Below are 9,962 nucleotides of genomic sequence, written 5' to 3'. Positions count from 1 at the left end.
CTGTGCGTTACAGGGAAGACATCCTCCTCCCTCATGTGGTACCCTTCCTGCAGGCTCATCCTGACATGACCCTCCAGCATGTCAATGCCACCAGCCATAATGCTCGTTCTGTGCGTGATTTCCTGCAAGACTGGAATGTCAGTGTTCTGCCATGGCCAGCGAAGAGCCCGGATCTCAATCCCATTGAGCACGTCTGGGACCTGTTGGATCGGAGGGTGAGGGCTAGGGCCATTCCCCCCAGAAATGTCAGGGAACTTGCAGGTGCCTTGGTGGAAGAGTGGGGTAACATCTCACAGCAAGAACTGGCAAATCTGGTGCAGTCCATGAGGAGGAGCTGCACTGCAGTACTTAATGCAGCTGGTAGCCACACCAGATACTGACTGTTACTTTTGATTTTGACCCCCCCATTTGTTCAGGGACACATTATTCGATTTCTGTTAGTCACATGTCTGTGGAACTTGTTCAGTTTATTTCTCAGTTTTTGAATCTTGTTATGTTCATACAAATATTTACACACAAATAAACGCAGTTGACAGTGAGAGGACGTTTCTTTTTTTGCTGAGTTTGTTTGAATAAAATAAAGTACATATGCACTGAGCTTGTATGATGCTTTAAGCACACTGTTTGATTAAATAATTAAGACACACAAATTACTAAAAGAAAGAGCCCGATGGTCACACTGCGTAAAACAATTTTTACAGCAAGTGCCTGTGTCACTGGCCCACCTTGTCTCGCTCTCCTCCCTACTGCAGCAAAAAGGCACCACAGCACAAGTGTTTATTGCGCTGCAACATAATTTCAGCCATTTAGTTTCTTACTTGTTTCTGACTGAAAAGGTTGTTACTGAAATCCCTAATTTGTTTAGGAAAAACATTTCCTATTCCCTCAACCCTTGCTCTCTTTACGTGAAACATGTAAGCATCGTATGCATGTGACCAATATGGCCTGACCTATAGCCTATCATAATCACATCGATAAATTGGTGATAAAGTCCGAACACAGTAACACGTGACAGCAAAATGGATGCGGAGGACGTGAAAAATAAACTCGAAATGGGCGAATGTTTACTGGTTGCTGAGGAGGGAAAGGGGAAGTCAGATCTGTGGAAGACATTTTGACTTACTTGTGGAAACTACTGGAGATCAAGAAAAAGGAGGGTATAGGAGCAAGCGTTGCGTGATTATTATGTGTGCCAAACAGTTGCTGTTAGATTACAATATTATTATTTTTTCTGACCGTTTGGAAGTGTAAACACTAAATAAGTGTACCAGAGAGTCTGTTCTAACAAAAAAATATATATAAAGCCTTTATTACAGCAGACTAAAAACAGCTTCATGCATTCGTGATTTGCGGTTTATTTTTTGTTTAGGCTAAATATTCAAAGCTCCCTTTGGTTATTTAATTAAAAAACTAAAATGCAAGAATGTCTCGTATGGCCTACAGCTCGATGGTGGTTATACAAGGCTCCTATACAAAGTCTACTAATGATAACGACATTAATTATTATTATAATGATGATCATTATAATAATTGTAATAATAACCATAAAAATGAGATCAAGAAAAGGGTATAGGAGCGAGAGCTGCGTGCATATTATGTGTGACACAGGTGCTGTTATATTACAATATTATTTTTCTGTCTGTTTGGAACAGTGTAAACACTAAATAAAATATAATTAATACCAGTCTCCTAAAGTTTTTTTTTTAATTTTTTTTTTTAAACCTTTATTACAGCATAGCAAAGAGCCCCGTGTAGCTCAGTTGGTAGAGCATGGCGCTTGCAACGCCAGGGTTGTGGGTTCGATTCTCACAGGGGGCCAGTATGAAAAAAGAAAAAGAAATGTATGCACTCACTAACTGTAAGTCGCTCTGGATAAGAGTGTCTGCTAAATGACTAAAATGTAAATGTAAATTAAAAACAGCCGAATCTGTGAAATTGCTTTATCCGACATTTTGCCGTTGCATGAGGCTTGGTGCTCATGGAATCAGTAGACTATTTAACAAACACTCAAACAGGCAACAAAAGCAGGATCTGTCTTATTTCTGTAGATATATTGATGATTTATAAAGCCAGGCACATTTAACAGTTAGGCTATTGATTAAAGACCGAATTAAGTTGGGGTTTCCTCTCTCCTCAATTTTCTTGGACAATTAGGCTAAGGCATGGGCTGTTCCCTCGTTTCTGCTGCTGCTGCCTCCGCCGCATTGTTCTCAATCCCAATACGCTGGTTAACTTTGCTATTATGCACATAGCAACATATGGAAAGGCGCCAATTCTATGGCGCACTGAAGATTATGTTTCAGAACCGCGGGCAGCGACCGTATGAGAGAAAGCGCATTTGTTATAAAATAATATTAGATTTATTTGTGTTGCACCATTATTTTTTTTACATATTATAGTGACGTCTTAGTGATGATGCCATCCCCGTGGCCTCCGCAATGGATTAGTCCACCGAGACAGACACGAATCAGACAGGTGTCTTGTGCACCATAAAAAATTGTGAATGCTGGACTAAAGAAATCTCGGTCGACCAACAGCCTATCGACCAAACAATCAACCAGTCGACTAAATGGGGTGAGCCCTACCTATCACAGCCGTTAAACTCTGTAACTGTTTTAAAGTCACCATTGGCCTCATGGTGAAATCCCTGAGCGGTTTCCTTCCTCTCCGGTCAGGAAGGACGACTGTATCGGTGTATTGATACACCATCCAAAGTGTAATTAATAACTTCACCATGCTCAAAGGGATATTCAATGTCTGTTTTTAAATATTTTACCCATATACCAATAGGTGCCCTTCTTTGCGAGGCATTGGAAAACCTCCCTGGTCTTTGTGGTTGAATCTGTGTTTGAAGTTCACTGCTCGACTGAGGGACCTTACAGATTATATTATGAGTGTGGGTACAGAGATGAGGTAGTCATAAAAAAATAATGTTAAACACTATCATTGCACACAGTGCGAGTCCATGCAACTTATGGGGGTTGAATACTTATTGACTCAAGACATTTCAGCTTTTCATTTTTTAATTAATTGGTAAAAAAATTCTAAAAACATTATTCCACTTTGACATTATGGGGTATTGTGTGTAGGCCAGTGACAAAAAAAAATCTCAATTTAATCCATTTTAAATTCAGGCTGTAACACAACAAAAATGTGGAAAATGTCAAGGGGTGTGAATAATTTCTGAAGGCACTATGTGATGAAAGGGGTGTGGTACCTTGATGCTGTAGCAGCGGATGGTGAGGTCACTGGAGCCGGTGTAGAGACGTGCTGGCAGGCCGGGCAGAGATGACACCAGCAGGCAGTTGATCTTGTTGGTGTGGCCCTCAAACACCGCTTGGCACGCTTTGCTCTGAACACACACAGGGACAAATATACAGTATCTCAGCATCGTAAGCCTGTCTGTTTGTCAAATCAAATCAAATGTTATTTGTCACATGCGCCAAATACAACAGGTGAAATGCTTACTTACAAGCCCTTAACCAACAATGCAGTTAAGAAAAATAAGAGTTAAGAAAATATTTACTAAATAAACTAAAGTAAAAAAAAGTAACAAAATAACAATAACAAGGCTATATACAGGGGGTACCGGAGTCAATGTCCCTAATAAACTTCAAAGATCATTGCAGACATCCGAGTCCTCCTCTTTCTTTTTCTGGGATAGTGTCCTGGTAAGATGTTTTGGGGTGAAACACATCTGTAGTCAACATTGTTATCGGTGTAAAAGGGATACGTCTGTATGCTGCACATACATCCCAACATCTTAGAGACCCAGCATTAAGGCAAAACGTCGCCACACATTACTGCACCAACCCATCCCTCGTCCAACTGTGTACCTTACACAGTATATTCCACTTCAGTCTTTGTCCTATACCAGCGGTATTCAACCAGGGTCCACGGAGGTACTGAAGGTGGTCAGCAACAACAAAGAATATATATATTTTATTATAAACTGGGTGGTTCGAGCCCTGAATGCTGATTGTCTGAAAGCAGTGGTATATGAGACTGCATATCACGGGTATTATACATTTTTTATTTTTACTGTTCTAATTATGTTTGTAACCAGTTTATAATAGCAATAAGGCGTTGCGTTGTGCATAAGAACAGCCCTTAGCAATGGTATATTGGCCATATACCACACCCCCTTGTGCCTTATTATACCACGGCATTGTTGAATACTCGTTTCTGATTGGCTAGAAGGGCATTCTAGAATGAACATTAAAACTAGATATCGGGACAGTTGGAAAAGATATCGGGACACCTTGCAATCATGACGCAATATACGCCTACACATGCAGACCGTGCCTGCTACAAAGTTACAGAAAGCTAAACCAACAACCACACAAACTGAAATTGGATACATTGTAAACGCAGGTCCAACGAGGAAAAAAACGTGGCTAGCTAGCATTTATTTGTTTTTGCAGAGAATTTTTTTTGGAGCATCTGATGACCTAACGTGGTGAGTGATGAACATGAATTTTTCAGCAACTGATACTTCTGAATTCCGTTGTCATATTGGCAGGTTTGCTAGCAACAAACTATTTAGCAAGCTTCTAGCCTAGTGTTTGATATGCAATATGATCTCCTCGTAATTAACAGTCAGTGTTGACGAGTACCCTGACGAGAAGGCAAACTTTTCTAGCTATGCCAGGGAAAATTGGGCATTATCAGCTCAATGTTATGAATATATCCAAATGAATGTCAATAGAAAACAGCTACTTTTCTGTTATTCTGGCTGCCGATGTCGTGACTGTGTCAGCCATAGCTAGCTGGCTACCAGCAAGCCAGGGATAGGAACATTGCCAGCGAGAATGGCAACGGAACATAAAGAAAGAACGACTGGGTCGCATCTCTAGCAACAAAAAATATGAAAAAGTATGAATTAGCTTTAGGGCTGACCCCAATTAGTCGACTGGTCGATTGTTTGGTCGTTAGGCTGTTGGTCGACCGAGATTTTTTTAGTCGAGCAGTAACAAATATATATATATACACAGTACCAGTCAAAAGTTTGGACACACCTACTCATTCAATGGTTTTTCTTTATTTTTTACTATTTTCTACATTGTAGAATAACAGTGAAGACATCAAAACTATGAAATAACACATATGGAATCATTTAGTAACCAGAAAAGTGTTAAACAAATCAAAATATTTCATATTTGAGATTCTTCAAAGTAAATGTGTGCTTAGTATTGTTTTCTTTGGCTACTGTGGTATTAGCAGGATAAATCGCTTAAACAAACGCAATGGAATAAACTTTGCTGTTATTCTGGCTGCAGAGGTAGTGACTGTGTGGCCGTAGCTAGTTGGCTAGCTAGCAACAAGCAAGGGATAAGAACGTTATAAAGAACGAACGACTGGGTCACGTCCCTAAATATCGAACTAATCGAACCAACGACTGGCAACCAAAAGACGAAAAAGTATGAATTTGCTTATAAAAATGAAAATATCAACAACAAAAGTATTTCTACAAGTAAATGTGTGCTTTCATATTGTTTTAATTGGCAACTGTGGTATAAGCGGGTTACATGCTGACGCTCTGTACATTACCTTGGAAATAATGGACGACGCAGCGGGACGAGGCAACTTTATTTCTCAACTCCTAATATTGAGCAAATTACACTTATTTGAGCCAATTACACTCACTGGAGTACCTGACAGACTTTGAAAAAGCACTGGCGAATAGGCTACCAGTGCGGCAAGCTTTCTTGACTTGAACATCAATTTTTACCAACACATGGCAAACCATTGTTTAACCAGCTAAACAGCTGCTCTTAGTGAAAATGTGTTTCGAGTTACCTTTCTAGCTAATAAGCTATGTTAGAGTTTAGACTTCCTCCAATTATAATGTGGGTAGGTCAAAATATTGAAAAACGATCTACCAAATCCATTCATTTTAAAATGTTGATTACTTCTCCTTGCCATGATCAATCACATGATGATAAGACAAGATGTGAATTTTTGCTAACTTATAATGGGGATCCCTGGGTTGCCGGTTGCCTGGAATGGGGTCACTGGGCAAGAAGAGGTTGAAGACCCCTGTCCTATACACCTGGTATATACGCACCACTAGGCAATATGCTCGTGCTGTGTTATCTCCTGAACACGTATACAGGAGGCCCCCGTGGATCTGGAGGTCATGGACGGCACCAGTGTGGCCCTCGAAGCTCCCCAGAGACAGCTCCTGCTCCTCAGCCACGTCGGCAGACTCTGAGGGGGGAGAGATAGAGGGTCAAACCAGGAAACAGAGCCATATCACAAATACTGGTTATCTGACATAAACTCGTACACCGTGTAGACTGACTTACAAACAAACAGACATACAAAACATTCAAAGTTTATGCATAATTGCCTATCTTTCATTTCAGCCAAAAAGTGGTGGAAGTGGACAAATGAAGCAGGTAACTCACTTGGGGAACTATTTTGCTCTTTCACAGTTACAGGGGGTAACTTGCTTTTGCTGGGGAAACAGAAGCCACAGGTATTTCACATTAGGGGGGGGGGGACATTGCATTCAAAAGAGCAGGATTCTAATGCAACGATGTGGGTTGATACGCTGATAAGGGCTAAAATATAATACCTGGATACACTATAATGCCTGGATACACTGATCTTGCAATTACCAAACTAGTTTGCTTCCATTACTGTTATGGATACCTAGGTCCTTGAGATTATATTATTGTTTATTCCTGTACACACCATATGGCAAATGTCCAGTAAAGAGACTAACCCGTAGCTGGTGTCCTTTAGTTTGACGTCCTCTTTTACCTTGACTGTCTGGGTACTGCTAGAGTTCACCTCCAAACACACAGACCTAGGTGGGGTAGAAGGGGTGGAGGGGAGCTGTGCGGGAGTAGGGGTGTGGACGACGGGAACAATAGCCTCCGGCTCCTCCTCGACATCCGAGTCATCGATGGCGACGACGTCCATGTTGGATCTCAGCTGGCGCTCTTCAGTGACCGCCTCGACGTAGCAGTCGCTGTCTCCCTCGTCGCCCCCTTTCCCCCCGTCCTTCTCCTGCCCCGATACGGGGTCTTTTCGTCCCCGTGTGAGGTCGACTGAGGTGAGGGTGAGCCCCTCTTGGTCCTCCCAGTCCTCAGAGTCGCTGGTGGTGGAACTGGCGGTTGAACTCTGGTCTTGAACGTCTTCCCGCGTTGACATGGTCCTCCTGGCGGCCTCCTCCTCGCTCCGCTTCTTCTGCCTCCCACTCAGCTGCTTCTCCTGCTGCTTAGTGCTGGTGGACACTGAGGTGGAGCTACCCACCACCCTCTGCTTCTTCTGCCGCTCTGTCAGCCTCCCCCTCAGCTGCTTCTCCTGCTGCTTGGTGCTGGTGGACACTGAGGTGGAGCTACCCACCACCCTTTGCTGGCTGAGTGGTGCAAAAGCAGGTGGTGTAGTTGCAGGTAAGGTCACTGTGGTGGAAGGGGGGTTGACGGGGATGGGTATGGGTAGAGGTGTGGGAAGGTGGACAGGGGTGGTGGAGGGAGGGTTCACGAGTGTGTTGGAAATGACAGGACTGTGGGAGGGGGTGGCGCGAGACTGGCTGTTGAGAGAGACAGGCTCTTTTTTGACCGGCAGGCTCACTGAGGTGGAGGGGGTGGGGTTTAGGATGGGCATGGCAGAGGAGGTGGAGGGGTAAGCTGGGGTCAGATTGGGAAAGGAAGACAAGGGTGCCGCAGCGGTGTCTCCGGTGGGGGAGGGGATACAGAGGTTGGGCAGGGGAAGGTTTGAGGGGTGCTGGGTGGACACCATAGGCACCGTAGCGGCTGCCACCGCCCCTTGCATCCCCTGCAGGATCTCAATACGCTTGGCTCGGAGACCGTTAATCTCCGTGGTAACCTGAAACATAGACAACAAAAGTGAAACCGATGCCACACTTCATCTATTCATCCTCTATGCCAGGTTTGTTTTCAGGGTCGTGATCAGGGTCGTTCCTATGTGCATCTTAATAGAATAATCCAGGTAGAACCTCCCCGTTTCACTCGGTTTCCTTCCTTTTCGTCCCTACTGAACACAACCCAGGTAGATCTAGTGAGCGTCCCGGGCGTAGTACCTGCTGTTTGACCAGTAGGAGGCGCTGCACCTCTGTGTAGGCAACCTGCAGGGTGTTGCGGGCCTGGATTAGGGAGGTGTCCAGGGTCTGTAGGGAGCCGCTCAGCTCCTCCTCCATCAGAGACACGGCTAGCAGCTGGTCCACCTGGACATTTTCTATAGAACAAGGGATGTAAATCAGGACGCAACGACCGAACAGACACAGGGTGAATCTCAATAGTCTAATGTGGGGGTCTTTACCAGTCCCATCTCCTTCATCAGCAATAATTGGAGAACACAGGACATGTCAAAGCAATATGGTAGATTTCTACTGGGGAGTGTCTTCCCCCTACCCGGTTCAATCCTACTGTGGAGTGACTTCCCACTTCCCAGTTCAATCCTACTGTGGAGTGACTTCCCACTTCCCAGTTCAATCCTACTGTGGAGTGACTTCCCACTTCCCAGTTCATTCCTGCTGGGGAGTGTCTTCCCCTTACCCGGTTCAATCCTACTGTGGAGTGACTTCCCACTTCCCAGTTCAATCCTACTGTGGAGTGACTTCCCACTTCCCAGTTCAATCCTACTGTGGAGTGTCTTCCCCCTTCCCGGTTCAACCCTACTGGAGAGTGGCTTACCACTTCCCGGTCCTACTGGGGAGTGTCTTTCCCCTGCCCGGTTCAACCCTACTGGAGAGTGGCTTACCACTTCCCGGTCCTACTGGGGAGTGTCTTTCCCCTGCCCGGTTCTGCCCAGTTCTTTCACAGTGCAGGTAAAGGAGGGGAGACAAGGAAAAAAAGCCACGTTGGACTATTGAGATGCACTCACAGAACTGTGATCACACCGACTGACTATGGAAGTGCAAATGAGTTACAACAGTGATATGGAACATGTGGAGCAAAGAAACATTTGCCCATGTTGACATTTAGCTCTATTGCGCAAAGTTATAATTGTTGGATTCTAGCTTGAAATATACTTATTCATGTTAAAATACCAGAACTTAGTGATTACTTTACATGTATAAGAAATGTATATGTTGGGGGTCAAGGAAGGGTAAAGAGGAACTTTGTGTATGGAAAGTTACTGAGTGATATGGAAAGTTACTGGGTGAGAAAAGGGGAAGTGCAGAAAGGTAATATTCTGTTCAAATATGTTATTGTTTAATATTAATGTTCCTAAGGAGGGAGGCAAAGGGCAACAGTCTAGTTTCAGTTCTTGATAAGGCAGTCCAGTTGCTGCGGAACCTGGACCATGAGGGATGTGGAACTCAACTCGAGACAAGGTCAACAGTTGATGAGAGAAGACACTGCTTGGGGGGGCCACAGGGGCCCACCCGAAGACCATCTCACACACACACACACACTTCCACGCCCATGAGGGTCCTAAACTTAGGCCATGACAATACCAGTGAGAGGAACCTACTGTATTTCTGACTAACAACAGAGAAGGAGTGTCCATCTTAGACATGCAAGGAGATGACTCCGCCTAGTCGGAAGGTGTAAATATGTGCATATGTGTGACTTGTATGTTGTGTTTGCAGCTGAAGCACCCAGTGGGTTGAATAACCTTGGTTTGAGCTTTTTCTAGTCATCCGTTTGAGTTTTTATTCTGTTTGTTCAGAACCTAACAGTTGGCGTTGTCGGCTGGATTTTAATTTTTTATTTCACCTTTATTTAACCAGGTAAGCCAGTTGAGAACAAGTTCTCATTTACAACTGCGACCTGGCCAAGATAAAGCAAAGCAGTGCGATAAAAACAACAACACAGAGTTACATATGGGGTAAATAAAACAAAGTCAAAAATACAACAGAAAATATATATACAGTGTGTGCGAATGTAGTAAATTATGGAGGTAATGCAATAAATAGGCCATAGTGCAAAATAGTTACAATTTCGTATTAACACTGGAATGATAGATGTGCAGAAGATGATGTG

The 9,962-nt window shown here is 43.8% G+C and overlaps 1 protein-coding gene across 1 annotated transcript in view; it reads right to left on the bottom strand.

Annotated features, from left to right (window-relative positions):
* The window catches only part of LOC311108685 (zinc finger protein 106-like), a 36,225-nt gene that overhangs the window by 7,180 nt on the left and 19,083 nt on the right, over nt 1–9,962 (bottom strand). Inside the window, exons 8-12 of the mRNA XM_084151396.1 lie at nt 8,054–8,208; nt 6,731–7,839; nt 6,411–6,460; nt 6,068–6,210; nt 3,218–3,352 (exon numbers count right to left, since the gene is read on the bottom strand). Coding sequence (XP_084007522.1) covers nt 3,218–3,352; nt 6,068–6,210; nt 6,411–6,460; nt 6,731–7,839; nt 8,054–8,208 — 1,592 coding nt within the window. The remainder of the gene's footprint in view (nt 1–3,217; nt 3,353–6,067; nt 6,211–6,410; nt 6,461–6,730; nt 7,840–8,053; nt 8,209–9,962) is intronic.

This window comes from Coregonus lavaretus (assembly GCF_964263955.1).
Source record: "Coregonus lavaretus genome assembly, chromosome: 33".
NCBI lineage: Eukaryota > Metazoa > Chordata > Actinopteri > Salmoniformes > Salmonidae > Coregonus > Coregonus lavaretus.
Note: the sequence above shows the minus strand (reverse complement) of the source record. Positions and strands in the feature narration are given on the sequence as shown.